At 25.5% G+C, this 14,803-nt stretch overlaps 4 protein-coding genes across 5 annotated transcripts; all 4 read right to left on the bottom strand.

The window, feature by feature from the left end:
• Positions 1-91: 91 nt before the first annotated feature.
• On the bottom strand, positions 92-5,125 carry LOC107066708 (angiotensin-converting enzyme). Its single transcript, XM_089175578.1, has 13 exons — positions 3,632-5,125; positions 3,190-3,326; positions 2,651-2,810; positions 2,470-2,569; positions 2,267-2,410; positions 1,881-2,184; positions 1,654-1,806; positions 1,447-1,571; positions 1,128-1,303; positions 876-1,036; positions 652-774; positions 358-542; positions 92-270 (listed from the first exon to the last, which is right to left on the bottom strand). The coding sequence occupies exons 1-13, from the start codon at positions 3,698-3,700 to the stop codon at positions 170-172; spliced, it is 1,938 nt and encodes a 645-aa protein (XP_089031704.1). The 5' UTR covers positions 3,701-5,125; the 3' UTR covers positions 92-169.
• Positions 5,126-5,844: 719 nt separating this feature from the next.
• Positions 5,845-8,867, bottom strand: LOC107066682 (cilia- and flagella-associated protein 263). The gene is made up of 7 exons (XM_089175370.1): positions 8,727-8,867; positions 8,508-8,630; positions 7,936-8,125; positions 7,397-7,633; positions 7,063-7,295; positions 6,776-6,975; positions 5,845-6,708 (listed from the first exon to the last, which is right to left on the bottom strand). The coding sequence occupies exons 1-7, from the start codon at positions 8,779-8,781 to the stop codon at positions 6,595-6,597; spliced, it is 1,152 nt and encodes a 383-aa protein (XP_089031496.1). The 5' UTR covers positions 8,782-8,867; the 3' UTR covers positions 5,845-6,594.
• A 114-nt stretch (positions 8,868-8,981) lies between these two features.
• On the bottom strand, positions 8,982-10,659 carry LOC107066711 (fas apoptotic inhibitory molecule 1). 2 transcript variants are annotated; one of them, XM_089175372.1, is made up of 5 exons: positions 10,214-10,659; positions 9,797-10,026; positions 9,561-9,701; positions 9,431-9,480; positions 8,982-9,227 (listed from the first exon to the last, which is right to left on the bottom strand). In XM_089175372.1, exons 1-5 carry the CDS (start codon positions 10,231-10,233, stop codon positions 9,060-9,062), a joined length of 609 nt encoding a protein of 202 aa, XP_089031498.1. In that variant the 5' UTR covers positions 10,234-10,659; the 3' UTR covers positions 8,982-9,059. The 2 variants fall into 2 exon arrangements, with proteins under 2 accessions (XP_089031498.1, XP_015177086.1); XM_015321600.2 differs by having other exon boundaries at positions 9,561-9,686.
• Positions 10,660-10,796: 137 nt separating this feature from the next.
• On the bottom strand, positions 10,797-14,467 carry Faa (fumarylacetoacetate hydrolase). The gene is made up of 8 exons (XM_015321596.2): positions 14,236-14,467; positions 12,720-12,949; positions 12,504-12,644; positions 11,959-12,212; positions 11,650-11,856; positions 11,416-11,561; positions 11,096-11,213; positions 10,797-11,008 (listed from the first exon to the last, which is right to left on the bottom strand). The coding sequence occupies exons 1-8, from the start codon at positions 14,317-14,319 to the stop codon at positions 10,932-10,934; spliced, it is 1,257 nt and encodes a 418-aa protein (XP_015177082.1). The 5' UTR covers positions 14,320-14,467; the 3' UTR covers positions 10,797-10,931.
• Positions 14,468-14,803: the final 336 nt, after the last annotated feature.

The following is a 14,803-nucleotide window of genomic DNA, read 5'->3' as shown; positions in this document are numbered from 1 at the left end:
TCCCGCCATTTCATTTTAAAATTGCAAAATTTCAAATACGTGTATGTATGTATGTATATATGTATGTACAGTAAATTTGTTAACAATATAATTTAATTTATTTAAATAATTTTTTTATTATTATAATTATAATATATATATACATAAATATTTTTGTTTGTTACAGTCTTTAAACGTAGAAGAAAATGCTTGAAATTGCAACGAGAATAAACAAGATGGCGGAAATTGGATAATCCTTCGAACCATTTTGATGCAAATGAGCGAATAATGCTGAAAACAATTTAAGGTTCATTTTAATTTTATTATTTCAATTATATTGAATGAATATTGTTAGAAATAATTATTTCAATTGTAAACCTGTGTCTTCTTGTATCGTGATCCATCCAATTGTTGGTTCCATTTCGTTTTGTCGTTTGAGCCATTCGTAAAGTGGTTGAAAATATTTGAGTATAGCATCTGCATCTAATTTGTTAGATTTACCTCTGGTCATTTGTCTGATAACATCGTGCCAATGTCTTGATGCACCGATTGATAAAACATCTCTATATAAATAAACATATATAATTATTACAAAGATGATGTTGATGCACAAATAAATTGCATTGGATTGATCATGAAATTTGATTAATATTTAATATATTTAAAACTTACGATAATAATCTTCCAGCATCACGTGATCTGTAAAGATCACAAGTGTGCAATTCAGCAGTGTGTCCTGAAATTTCACACAGAGATTGGAATAATTGAAATTGTAACACCGTACCAACGAAATATCTGCAATTGTTATAAATTAGTTAGAATTTAATTAAAATTATATAAAATATCGTAGGGGTAAACTTATATTGGTTAATTTAAAAATGAATTGAATTTCTTACTGTGCGTAAGGTATATCAGCAATTATATGATATTTAGCAGCTGGATCAAAATCTCTTTTGGTTCTAACAACTGGTGGAATTATTCCTTGATATTGCAATCTCAGTTCCCACCATTTGGTAGTCATATCTTCGACTCCTTCATTAAAAACACTCCATCTCCACTTAAATGCAATGAATAATGTAAATTGTGTTGTAAATAATAATTTTGAAAATTTATTTAAATAAATTTCAATATAAGGTAATTGAATTTACCTGATCGATTATATAAGCAAAAGGAATGTATGCCAATTTACGTAGTGCCATAAGCATAAGAAAATTAATACTACTCTCGTAACCATCCGTTGAATTATTATGCAAACCAATTTTGTGCAAATGTTGTGGTGTCATCACAGATAAAGTAATTGCATCACTGACTGCTTCGTGAAAACCTAAAATATGTTTTAATATATTATTAATAATTTGTTCAAACATTTTCAATTAGCCAATTTTGTTTTCTAAATAAATTATCACAATTTTTTTAGTTAATCTAATAAATGTTGTATTATTTTTTTCAGGTGTTTTAGGTGTTTACCAGGTATAGCTTCTTTTCTGAAAATAACTGGCTGATCCTTGTATTGTAAGTAATATTGCAAATGAGCCATTTCATGATGAGTTGATAACAAATCTTCCATCGTTACTTTGGTGCATTGTTTTATTCTATAAAAATTAATACAAAATTTGTTAATTGTATTTTCTTCAATAGGTGTGTATAACACACACACACAAAAATAAACTTAACCTGTAATCTATGGTATTACAAAAATCCCATGCACCAGCAGTGCATATAACTTCACGATCGATTGGTTTCTCGAACATGGAAAATCTCCAAAATTCTGGTGGCATTGGTTTCATTCCAAGCGATGTAAAAAATTCTTCAGCAACTTGAAACATTCTTAATAGAATAATATTTAATATAAAATTTCTAAATAATTATAAAATGATCATCAAAATAACATGATTAATAACCTTAAAGGTGTGTATCCTAGTATCATCATATCCAATGTAACATCGAGTTTGGTAGTAGCTGGAAATGGTTGAACTAAATCATAAATTCCTTCCCAATTTTGTGACCACATGTTACCCAAAATATGGGCTGGTAATGGGCCATCCTTTCTAATCTTATTTCCATATCTTTCAAATAATTTTCTTCTAACATATGTAAAAAGATTTTTATATAATGGCATTATCGCATAGATCACTTCAGCCATGTTTTCTTCGAATTGTTCATCTTCAAAAAATTCTTTCATTTGATCACCCGTATCAGCAAATCCTTAATAACAATTAAATTATAATTTATATGAATGATGTATATGCATGAAAAATTTGTTTAAAATATTTTAGTTCAATTTTACCATTTAATCTGGATGCTTGATTACTTAATTGAACGTATCTCATGAAATTATTTTTAAGGGGTGGTCCAATAGCTTCGTGCCAAGCATGCCAGTAATATAAAAGCTCATCATAATCCTTAGATTGTGCCATAATTTTGCTAACATCTAATACACATAGTTTAATATTAATAATTTATGATTAATTTTAGGTATTAAGTACTTACCATGATCTATACTCAGATTACAATTAGATCCCATGTTTCTGTATGGACATAATCTTGTTCTACCATAAATTTCTTTCATTTCAGCAATCAGATGATGTATCTAAAGATAGAAACAGTTTTGTTAATTAGATTTTTACTTTGTATTATATTTGATATATGTTTTTATTTAATTGATTCTTACCTCGTTGAATTTGTCATCGGTCAATGCATTTCTTCCTTTGATAGCAATCATTTTTAATTCTCTTCTTGCTAATGGATCTGGTATACGACTCCATGCAAAACTCACTGCTTTACGCCAGGATGCTCTTTCAAATTTTAATTTTAATGCTTGCTCATCCAACTAAACAAAATTTTTTATTAATTGCTTTAAATATCGTTGTTTTATTATTATTATTTTATTTTATTATTTTATTATTTATATAATTTGTATTATATAAATAATAATTTATATTATTTTTATTATTTTTATTTTCATTTTAAAAGCTTGTTAAGTTAACCTTAAATCAAATAATAATAATAATAACAAAATTGGTTGTTTTAATTAATAATTTTTATTTGTATTTATTATTATTATTATTATTATTATTTAATTATTTTTTTAATATTAAATTACTTAAGTTAGCCAGCAAGTTCAATTTTCTTTTTATTTAGAGTAAATATAAATAGAAGAAAAACCAACCCCCATGAATTTATTGGTCTATTTAATAATTTTGATTTTACCATTTTTTTTTGGTAGATTCAGTAACGTTAGTACCATAATTCCATTGGGCTCTCATAACTCTGGTACACATTGAAGAAGCTTCTCTTTCATATTCGCGTAAAAATTGCAAAGCTTCCCCTAAATCAACGTTCAGTCCCTAAAAAATAATTTAATATATATATATATATTTATATTTATTTAAATTAATTGAAAATATGAGAAACGTAGAAAAAAGTAGTATCGTTAGAAAGTTGATTAGCAATTTTAATTAGAGGTCATAATAAACAATGTACATTTTTCTAACGTTTTCAAGCATAACCATTATCCTATTTATCTAACTGTATCATCAAACTGTAAGTACCGTTAATCGAACACTGTTTGAGTGTATGCATTTATGTCTATGAGATAGTATTGATTAAATTTCAATTATTATTATATTATTATTATTATTATTATTCTTACCTCGACATATCTGCTATGAATTTTATTAATTAATCCAAATATTATGATAGATAATATTATTTTCTTCATCGTTTTTTATTATTAATTATTATATTGTTGATATAATTATTAAAATAATTAATTATTATTTTTTAACATCGTAAATTTTTTTTTTTTTATTAAGTTTATAGTCGCATAAAAATATTACCACCCCGTACGTTTATATTTTAATACAAACACAATTATTGTATATAATATTCACTGTTTAAAAGTGTGTATCAAAAAACATTTGCACTTTGTTTATACAGAAAAAGAAATATAATATATAACGTGTGTTTCAAAAAAAAACAACAACGATACAAAACAATTCAACTTAAAAATGTTTACATTTTTATCGAAATTACAAACATTTCGATCATTTTATTTTCTATTTTCTTTTTTTTTTTAAAATGATTGGATCGATACGATAACGATATTTACGTGCAAAATAAAATTTTTCGAAGGGTGGTATAGAAAACAAAAATAGATTTGATGATCTTTTGATCTTACAGAAAATTTGTCCTCAGAAGTTAAATTGAGTAAAAAAAAAAAAAGAAAAAGAAAATGTGTGGTAAAAGGGGGAAAAAATAAATCGTACGACTTTAGTCGAATTTAATAGAAAATCGAATTGTGAAACCGATAATACTGCGTTTGGTATTGGTGTCGCGGTAAAACTGAATCGGTTGGAAGCAAGAGAAAGATATTCTTTTTCCGGGACGGATAGACCGCAAGCGAAAAGAGGAAGGGACAGGCATCATCGAAGCATGAAGCGTAACCACCCAGACGCATATTATGGGCACACGCCAAGATCCTTTTGTACTTCATTCCATTTAAAAAAAAAAAAAAAAAGGAAGGAAGAAAATGGTCACCTTTTATTTCCATAAGATTTTTCTTCTTTTTTCATTCTTCTACTATTATTATTGGGGTGTGGTACTTTGATCTATTTTTCTTTTTTATTAAATTTATTTCTATTCGTTGTAATTCATTTTTTGTTGTTGTTGATCGAATATTTTGTAGGATTAAAAACAAAAGAGCTTTTTTTCTGTTCAAATATGAATATTTGTAGGAATGTTAACCCTCTGGGTACACATTTATTTGAAAATTACTTTGATAATTGAAATTAATATTAAATATTATAATAATTAATTATATTATGCATTACTTTTTGAAATAAATCAGAATGAATCAGTTAAATCTCGTTTCAGTATCAATGACGTATCAGAACGTCATGTACGTCTTTGCTCAAACAAATGCATGACGTATTGATACGTCAAATGTAGCCAAAGGGTTGAAATGCTAAAATTAGAACGTTATAATCCTAATTTATAATTATTACATATAATACACCCGTTATACACATGTACAACGTTTGGAAAGACATGTAAACAATATTTAATATAAGAATTTTGAAAGAGGACAACCTGTCAGTCTGAAGGTGAATTTCGAAGAGGACGGTACTCCGATCATATAATTCGAACTTTTAGACATCAATACACATTCCCATCGATTAATTAACAATTTTTTAAATATTCTAATATACTATACTTAGAATAGTTTTTATACACCAGTTTCATATAGGGTGTTCAAAAAAACCATTCAATATTTATATGATATATAGAATACACTGTACTTAATAACAAAGTTGTAGTATAATAATTAGTATGTTATATTTTTTAATTAATATTGTTAATTAAAAGGGTTACTTTATAGGATGAATAATTTGCTTTTATTTATATTAGGGGTTGCTATGTTTGGTTTAGTATAAATGAGAATTTTTGTAGAATTTATCTTAGGGGTTGCATTTTGGGCTGACGATGATTCATAATATACTTCATATATAATTGATTTAAAATACTGACCCAATAAATTCTAACCATTTCTTAATTTTATTTTTCTTTTTTTTTTTTCTTTTCTTTTCAAATCATATGTTATCAATGAGGACATCAAGTTGTTGTCCCCTTCCTGTTCAACTAAGCATGAAAACTAACGGACCTCTATGAAACATCAAATACACTTTTTTTTATTTCTATATTTCCTTTTACTTCCTACATTTATCGTTTAATTTTGTAATATAATTTTTTCATAAAAAATATTGTTCATTTATCATCAATTGCATAATTTATTTGTGATTAATTAAATGTTTAAAATAATAAGAAATAATTATTGTATTATTTATTATTTGATTATTAATTACAATGATTAAAAAATGCATTTTTATCATTGATGGGAAGTATCAGGAATGATTTTATTATTTTTAGATTGTAATATGATTTATTTCTAAATCGAAAGTAATTGACAAAATGTGAACCTTATTTTTAATATTTCATAGGCTTACCGTAACGCTATAATTATCCAGTGGCGTAATCTGTGACGACATAACCGTAAGATAATTACTCTCTCTCACTATCTTTCAAAGAACATAATTATGTTCTTCTTTTTTTATTTTTATTTTTTTTGTATTTTCTTCATAACACAATTCGTTACTTCATACTCGTGTAAGAAATAATACGACATTTTTGAAAAAAAAGGTACAAAGTCTGCAAGGACATTTTAACATTTCTTTAAATTTTGTCACCTTGATTGAATGACACTTTATGGTTATTAATTTTCTTTGTTTTTTTTTTTATTATTATACTTACAATTAGTTCTGCATTTGATTTACGTAATTGTATTATGAATGCTTTTCTTCATTTTATTTTTTATTTTATTTTATTTTATTTTATTTTTTTTTTTTTAAATGATAAATCAGAAGGATCACATTCCTGTTGTTGGAAATTATTTTAATTAAGTATTATTATTCATACGTCCTTGTGTTATAATATCTTTCAATCTTTCGTAAAATATTTTAGCCTTGAGAAATTATTTGACGTGTGTAGGTGTGAATTATTATTATTATTAATAATTTTTTTGTTTCCTCTTATTATTATTATTATTATTTTTTTTTTTTAGAAATTAGCATTAATTTGTTCAATATTTTTACGTCTTTCCAAATTAGCGAATGTTTTTTTCAAACTTCTAAGCTCGTTTTGTAATTTGACAAAATCTAATATTTCTGGTACCTAAATATTTTAATTCATACAAATGTTAACGATGTAATTATTTATTAATTAAATATAAATAATTTACCTCGTATTCGTTCATTAGTTTGGTCAATGAAGTTAATTGTTTTTTAGCATTTTTTATTTCTTGTTCGGTTATTAAACATTTTAATTGTAAATCTTTCGCTTGCTGTTTATTCGAATGAATTTCTTTTGTAATTGAATTAAACAACGATGTTAAATTTTCCAAACTTCGTTTATATTTAATAAACTTCGAATTATATTGCACTAAAGTTTTCATAATAAACAAACAATTAGAAAATTATTGAATATAAGAATCGAATGAATTTAATTGAATTTTATCACATTAAATACCGGTGACTCGTTTAACGTCAATCAAACATTGTGCACTTCGATTAAATTGTTTTTTACAATCCTCATTTCGTATTTTCAATAGTTCAAAATCAACTGGACGTAAATCTTCACCAAGTTGTTCTCTTTGTATTAATTGTTTCTTTGCTTTTCGTATTTTCAATCTGATCGTTGCACTTTTTAATCGAATTTTTTCAATACTTCTGTTAATACTTTTCAACCAATCTTTGATAAACCTTTGAAAAATCAATGCATGAAGAATATTTTTGTTTTATACTATCATTTAATTCTATTTTAATTATTATAAAAAAAAAAATGAAATTATTATTAAATTAACTTGATAAAAGTTTCAGCTGGTATTTTGCCAGTAATATGATCAACACCACCGATTACAACTTCATTTTCAAAACGTTCCTTTGTATTTTTAATATCACGAATACGAACTTCAAGTTCTTCAATTTCAGCTTCCAATTTAATTTGTTCCTTACGATTGGTTTTTTCTAATAACAATAATTTCTTTTTGTATTCTGTTATTTCAATTTTCATCATTTCCATTCTTTGTGGTATAGTTATTCTAAAATATAAACATTAATACACTTTAATTTTATTTAACAATTTTAAAACGTATAATTAAAATATATTTGCAATTATTTCTAATCATTGAAATTCGAAACAATTTATTTACAATAATATTTTAACGAAATTGAATTATATCAAATAAACAAATTTTAGATTAATTTATATTTATATTTTTTTATGTATATATAATAAATGGTTAATATAAAAATTCTTAGCATTTTTTTGGCGTTAGTATATTAAAATGAAATAGTTGGATTATTATAATATTATTATCAGACGATTAGAAATCGATACCACCTCAATCTTCTCATCATTGGATCCAACATTCCACGTCGAATACCAGATTGCATACTCCACGTACTTGGTGAACCTCGGTCACGAAAGCTCATAACACTATCAGCCATGCTTCTAGTTGGTGATGTTGATGGATAATAATACGTACTTCTCTGCGTGCTTTTAGATGATGCACTGATAGTTTCATCTATTTCTAATATCAAAATAATATCAAAATAATTAACAAATATTTAAATCAAATATTTTATTGTACATTCTTTCATTTTATTATTGACTTCATTTTTGTTTCCTGTCTTTGCATCCAATTTTTAAAATCACCCGTTAGAAAATGGTGAATTTGTTTTTCTTCTTTTTGTTGAACATTTATTCTTTTTCATTAAAATTTAGTTTAAGAGAATTTTGGGATTAGATTAGGAATTTTTTGATCCTATAATTTAATTTTTATTTTTATTTTTTTTTATAGATTCAAATAATTATTATTGAACGATTGTGTTTGAATTATTGTTTAAATTAATTGAGAAATAATTAAAATATATAATTTGTAATATTGTTAATTTAATATTGTTTTTTTTTACTTCGTAATAATTCAGGATCATTTCTTCTCAAATATCTTTCGAAAAAATCATTCTCCAATTCCAATATGTTTTTCATTCTTACTGTACTAACTAATAGATCTCTCAATTTATCATCTGATGCATCTAAAATTGCAATAAAAATATTTTCAACAATTTTCTATTCCAATATTGGTTTTTAAAATTAGGTTAGAATTCTTTTCTTTTTTTATTTTTTCTTACCATCCCAATGAATATCATCATCTTCTTTATGTTTTATGCTAATCCCATAAGGCATTGTTCCTAATTTATTTCCAATGAATTTAATATGATTTTTCTAAATTTTAGAATTCATTAGAACAATCAATTTGTTTCTTTTTCTTGGTTAGAATCTCGTGTCAATGAAATTTTCATTTAAATTCGTTAGTGTGTGTGTGTTTTTTTTGTTTTTTATTGGAACAAGGTTAGAGAGTATCGATTTAAATCAAATTAAACATATAAATATATGACAGTAATTAAATTATTTATTTCACTTTTATTAATACTGCATACAATATTGTTTAACATAATATTAAATTATGTTTCATCGAAAGATGAAATACCTTCCTCATTTATTTCGATATCATCGATGTATAAAATATAATCAATACCAATTTCTTTTTGATTAGAACTAGATGATCTAATCACTGCTGGTAACCCTGATACCGAAAACAGCATCTCGGCGCCACCATCCATAAATTCGTTCTTAAATTAAATACAAATATTGATAAAAATCACTTCATTTTTTTAAGGTTATGATTCAAAAGTTTATCTCGAAAAAAATAAATCAATGCATCATTTTTTAAGGTTATAATTAAAAATATGTCTATAAGAAAGTTTAGTCAATGCATGAATTAATGCACGTTTAATTGTAAATAATTATTTTTTTTTATTTTAAAATGAATTACCTCGACATCAATTAGTTCCCCATTAATCCACACATTTTGGGTTTGTTTGTCTGTATAAAACAATCATTGGTATAAATATTAATCGATTAATCGATAAAAACAATCAATACAAAATGATAATAATTATTACCCAATAAAATTCTATATTCATTATCTCCTATTGTAGTTAACCAAGATTTCAATATTTTCGATTGAGATTGAACAAAATTTTTATAATTTTTCCCATTAACCCACAATGTGTAAGAATATTTAAAACCTGCAAAAATGAATTCTTTTTTTAAATATTATACGAACAATTAATTAAAAAACAAAAACATGTATTTAGAATTATAATTTAATTGTTAACGTTCGAAATAAAATAAGAACCTGGAATGGGGTCAACTCTAATGACAAATTTGGTCCCATTAAATGTGAACAATTCGTCTCCGACTAAACGAAACATCCATTCTCTACGTACTAATTCTTCATCGTCAATTTTAACAATCCGACGACCAGTAGCAGTCCCATGTTCAAATTCAATCACATGGTTACCATCGTTCAATGGTACCGTCCACCTTGCTGTTGGTTCGTTCGATGATTCTAACGCATGCAGACTTCTATTGCGTACAACATATTCTATTTAAAAAAAAAAAAAAACAAAAACAACAAAAACAACTACCCCCCCCCACCCTTTTTCATTTAATAATTTATTTTGTTTTTTAATCATTTTGTTTATCGAATTGAAATATTTATTGGAATTATTTTTCTTAATTATAATGATTTTATTTGTTAGGTCGTACTCACCGAAGTAGAGCGTTCGCCATATTCCTTACTTCACCTGTACACACAAATACATATATACATATATATACAGGTATACTCTAAAGCCTTTTTATTGATCGTATCATAACCATAGTCAGCGGTCAAATCAATAATCCAAACATTTTTTACGTCAGACTGTGTGACGCTTTGACGTGTTGTAAAAAGGTTATGATAATAAAAAATAATTTATTTACAGTTCTTTTTTCTTGAGAATTTATTCAAATATTTTTACACGTTACACCTTTAAATAATATAAAATGTATCTATATATATATATACAAGTGTAGATTTTGCTTGTGCCTGATTAGTAATTTCCAAAATTATTTTACCGATTGTTTTGAAATTTTGACACAATGTTGCATTCACATACAGGTAGATTTTTATTACATTAATTTATTTATAAAATAATAAGAACATTGATAGGACGTTGATGTATCGTAGAAGCAAGTGGTGGGGAATTGGTCAAGGAAGGAGTGGGGGAACGCGTTGTGGTGGGAAATTGGTCAGTGAAGTGGTGGGGGAACGCGTTGTGGTGGGGGCACAGCTAGTAATATTATATAAATCATTTAAGGATTTAATAAAAATTTATTTGTTAATAATATTATTTCAAAACGATTATAAAATTTATTTCAAATTTAACGTTAGTTAAAAATTGTTAATAAAACATGAATATAAAATTATATATCGAATTGAAATAAATTTAATGAGTAATAGCTGGTAATAATTTTCCTGCACATGATCCAAAACCAATTCGGTAACCATTACCATTGCAATAACCTGTTAGAAATTGTAATTAATTAAATGATATAGTTAATAATAATAATAATAATAAAGATAATAAGAAAATAAATTAATGATAATTACCACGTATGATAACCTCGTCGTTATCCTCGAGAAATTTTCTCGTAGTGCCATCTTTTAATTGAATTTTTCTCGTACCTTTCCAACAAAGTTCCAACATGGAACCAAACGATTCAACTGCCTGTAATTTTATTAATTATTATCGTATAATAATTTAAACAATTTAAAATAAAATGTATTATTTAATTTTTTCAAAGTTGTGTAATTTGTTTGATTTGATATTGAAATATCTGTAAACTGTTCACTGATATTGAAATATCAGTAAACCATTCGTACAAATATTAATTTTAAATTATTTCATAATTATTTTTAAATATACTGACCTCACCACTTATGGTACCGGAAGCCATTAAATCTCCAGGATTAATATTACATCCGGTTACTGTGTGATGTGCAAGTTGTTGTCTAGGAGTCCAATACAAATATTTATAATTACTACGACATATTGTTGTAACTATACCATTTGGTGCTAAACAAGAACAAAATATAAACAATTAATTATTTTATATCATAATTAATAAATCTCATAATTAATAACAATCCAATTAATTGAATACTTTTAATATCAACTTCCAATTTGATGTCAAAATTGCAATTATCTTTGTGACGAAGATAAGGAAATGGAATTGGATCTTGTTCGTTGTTAGGAATCCTAAATGGTTCTAATGCTTCCATGGTGATTACCCATGGTGAAATTGTCGTTCCAAAATTTTTTGCACAAAATGGACCCAATGGAACATATTCCCATTTTTGAATATCCCTTGCTGCAATTATAAAATGTTCGGAAAATTTATTTAATAAATTTTATCTAATAATAATAATAATAATATTTTGATGTGACTATAGTGATCAATAAAATGTGTTACCACTCCAATCGTTCATCAAAACCATGCCGAAAATATGGTCATATGCATTTTCAGCAGTAATGGGTTCGCCCAATTCACTTGGTGGTCCACCAACAAAGAATGCAACTTCTAATTCGAAATCCATTAACCTTGTTGGAGAAAATAAAGGATCAGCATCAGGTATTGGTGTTGTTTGACCACATGGTCTTCTTATTGGTGTACCAGATACTACAACTGAACTTGCTCTTCCATGATAACCAACTGGAAGATATTTCCTGCATCCAGTTAAAAAATTAAAAATTAAATAAATTAACAAAATTTTATATATATTATTTATAAATAATTTTTATAGATATTAATGATCATCAATCAATAACTTTAAGTATGATAAATGTACAATGGATAAATTTGTTATAACAAATTAATTGATGCATTTAGTAATCAAAATTGTAATTTGATTTATTGTGAATTTATTTATTGGGTTGTAAAGTTTTTTTTTAACTGCAACAGATGCACACACACACACACATACACACACGTTTTTTTTAATCATGCTAATTTATTACCAATTAGGGAACAATGCGTTATTTTTATCACGAAACATGCAACCAACATTTGTTGCGTGATGAATAGACGAATAGAAATCAGTATAATCTCCTATTTTAGCTGGCAAATGCATCTGCACCGATTCCTGTTTCACAAATACCCTAAAACAAAATTAAATTCATTGTTTTCAATCAAATCAAAATATTTTATATGTTTCAACATAATTTAAATCTCACTTTTTACGAAGATTTTCTTCTTGCAATATTGGGGTATCTTCTGACAACAAATATTGCAATTTTGATCTTGCTTCTAACCATGCTGGTCTTCCCAAGGCCATAAAATCATTGAGATAATCTTTACGAAATACATCCTGATTGTTTTTTAATATTGGACCATCGAAAAGATGAGATATTTGACTCAAATCTAATATCTCATCACCGATTGCAACTCCTATTCTTTTATTAGGCTAAAAATTTTAATGATTTTGTTATATATTATTAATATGATTTAATTTGTTTATTTAAAAAAATTATCGTACGTACACAATTGTGTTAGTAAAGAAAATAAAAATTATTTTATATTATAATTAAAAAATTGATTATTTAAACTATTAACGAATGATAGTGGATAATGCAGTAAATTTATAAAAAAAAATAAACATTTTTAATAACAATTTTATTGAACTATAAAATAGATTGTATATTAATGTTCGAAAATATTTTGGAAACATTTCTTAAGGTGTGTGCATATACATATGTATACGTGTCTCGCACGACCGGTTTTTGTTTACGTTTGTTCTTCAAAGTTACAAGGTTGGTAAACACATAATAAAATGTTATTATTATTTCATACTTTAGTCATTTCGTTATAACATTTCATATGAGCAGCACGTATTCGTTAAATTTTCTTTTAGACAAATATTTTTATTAATTTATTTATTATTTTATTCGAAATTTGATTAATTTCATGGGTCTCCGTACACAGCAACCTCCCCGTGGTGAGACCTGGGCAATCGATATTACTTGCGATGTTATTGTTATTTATTTATTTATTTAATTTTATTAACAACGCAAGTACTGTCGAGCTGATGGCTGTGATTTTTCGCGATTTCATTAAAGCATTCGACGATTGTTTTTTTTATACCGAATGCAAGCTCGTATTTAATTTCATTTTTTGCTTTGTAATTCTATTCTCTTGTTTTTTTTTATAGATTTAGGTTTACCTATCGTCGATCATACAGATCTCTGCAGTTTATTATTCATTTTATTAGATTTGGATTTGACTGTTGTTCCATTTATTTATTATAAATCATACGTGGTTGTTTATTTCAATATTTTTCATCGTAAAATTCAACAAACATTCCTTACAGTTCTTTGAACGTAACTAAAATTTAATTTAACTAAATATGATAATTAAAATATTTTTCTTACCAACACACGATAAATGTTCGATTTAATAAGAACAAAAGAAAATCAGATGATACGTAAAAGAAAATAATGAGACAGGAATATATGTTAGTTACGATTACAAATTATTTGATTTTTTTTTATAAACAACGTAATGAATTTTATTAATTATCTACACGATCTTCTTTTGAAACAGAATAAACGTAGTTTTATTACACCACGTATGACATAACCTATTTATTATTTTCAATCGATGAAAACAAGAGATTCGTGTTTTAATTAGATAAGATAAAAAAAAATAATAACTTGTGTAATTATTAAGATGAATCGATAAAACAAAACTTACCTTATCTCGAGTAGAAAAAATACCATAAGGTAGATTTTCGATAGGATAATCACTATTGGTGGAATACTTGATAAAAGATTTCATCGTTTCTTCTGTTATTTTCTAAGCACTGTCGTCGAGTCACAGAAGTTTCTTACTGCCTCGTAATATAAAGTTTATTTTAAATTTAATCGGTTTACACCAGTAGATATCGTCAGGGTCAACCAGTTTTAACATTATCATCTGACTTAATTAATACACATATTTGCATTCACGTATGCATACTTATTTATCGAACCACACAGTATACAAAAAATATAAAAACAAGTTTTCATTTCTATTGTATCTTTTTTGTTTTTTTTTTATATTATTTTAGCATAAATTAATTCACAAGTATAGTTTTTTTCAAAACTTTCATCTTCAAGAATAATAATAATAATTAAATATAATTAAATAATAATATAATAAAATAATAATATTAATAATAATTAAATAGATAGTATTCAATCGATTAGATTGAAATCGGACTAAATATCGATTGAATTTTTTTTTTAAAGATTATTTAGATAATCGAATAATTTTTCTTTTT

The sequence above is a fragment of the Polistes dominula genome, unplaced genomic scaffold, assembly GCF_049000335.1.
Source record: "Polistes dominula isolate Pdom_NZ unplaced genomic scaffold, Pdom_raw_medaka contig_32, whole genome shotgun sequence".
NCBI lineage: Eukaryota > Metazoa > Arthropoda > Insecta > Hymenoptera > Vespidae > Polistes > Polistes dominula.
The sequence above is the reverse complement of the archived record's forward strand: the minus strand, read 5'-3'. Positions and strand labels throughout refer to the sequence as shown.

What these genes read in the sequence shown, in the direction of transcription:
- LOC107066708 (XM_089175578.1), bottom strand. Translation starts at nt 3,700, where the DNA reads ATGAAGAAAATAATATTATCTATCATAATATTTGGATTAATTAATAAA. An exon ending in TAATCTGAGTATAGATCATG is followed by an intron (nt 2,411 to 2,469) that starts GTAAGTACTTAA and finishes TATGTGTATTAG; the next exon opens with ATGTTAGCAAAATTATGGCA. An exon ending in CAGAAAAGAAGCTATACCTG is followed by an intron (nt 1,304 to 1,446) that starts GTAAACACCTAA and finishes AACATATTTTAG; the next exon opens with GTTTTCACGAAGCAGTCAGT.
- LOC107066682 (XM_089175370.1), bottom strand. Translation starts at nt 8,781, where the DNA reads ATGCCTTATGGGATTAGCATAAAACATAAAGAAGATGATGATATTCAT. An exon ending in TGACGTTAAACGAGTCACCG is followed by an intron (nt 6,976 to 7,062) that starts GTATTTAATGTG and finishes TGAAAACTTTAG; the next exon opens with TGCAATATAATTCGAAGTTT. An exon ending in AACTAATGAACGAATACGAG is followed by an intron (nt 6,709 to 6,775) that starts GTAAATTATTTA and finishes TAAAATATTTAG; the next exon opens with GTACCAGAAATATTAGATTT.
- LOC107066711 (XM_089175372.1), bottom strand. Translation starts at nt 10,233, where the DNA reads ATGGCGAACGCTCTACTTCG. An exon ending in TAGAGTTGACCCCATTCCAG is followed by an intron (nt 9,702 to 9,796) that starts GTTCTTATTTTA and finishes ATTTAAAAAAAG; the next exon opens with AATTCATTTTTGCAGGTTTT. An exon ending in TGAATATAGAATTTTATTGG is followed by an intron (nt 9,481 to 9,560) that starts GTAATAATTATT and finishes TGTTTTATACAG; the next exon opens with ACAAACAAACCCAAAATGTG.
- Faa (XM_015321596.2), bottom strand. Translation starts at nt 14,319, where the DNA reads ATGAAATCTTTTATCAAGTATTCCACCAATAGTGATTATCCTATCGAA. An exon ending in ATTGGAAGTTGATATTAAAA is followed by an intron (nt 11,562 to 11,649) that starts GTATTCAATTAA and finishes GTTCTTGTTTAG; the next exon opens with CACCAAATGGTATAGTTACA. An exon ending in CGACGAGGTTATCATACGTG is followed by an intron (nt 11,009 to 11,095) that starts GTAATTATCATT and finishes AATTTCTAACAG; the next exon opens with GTTATTGCAATGGTAATGGT.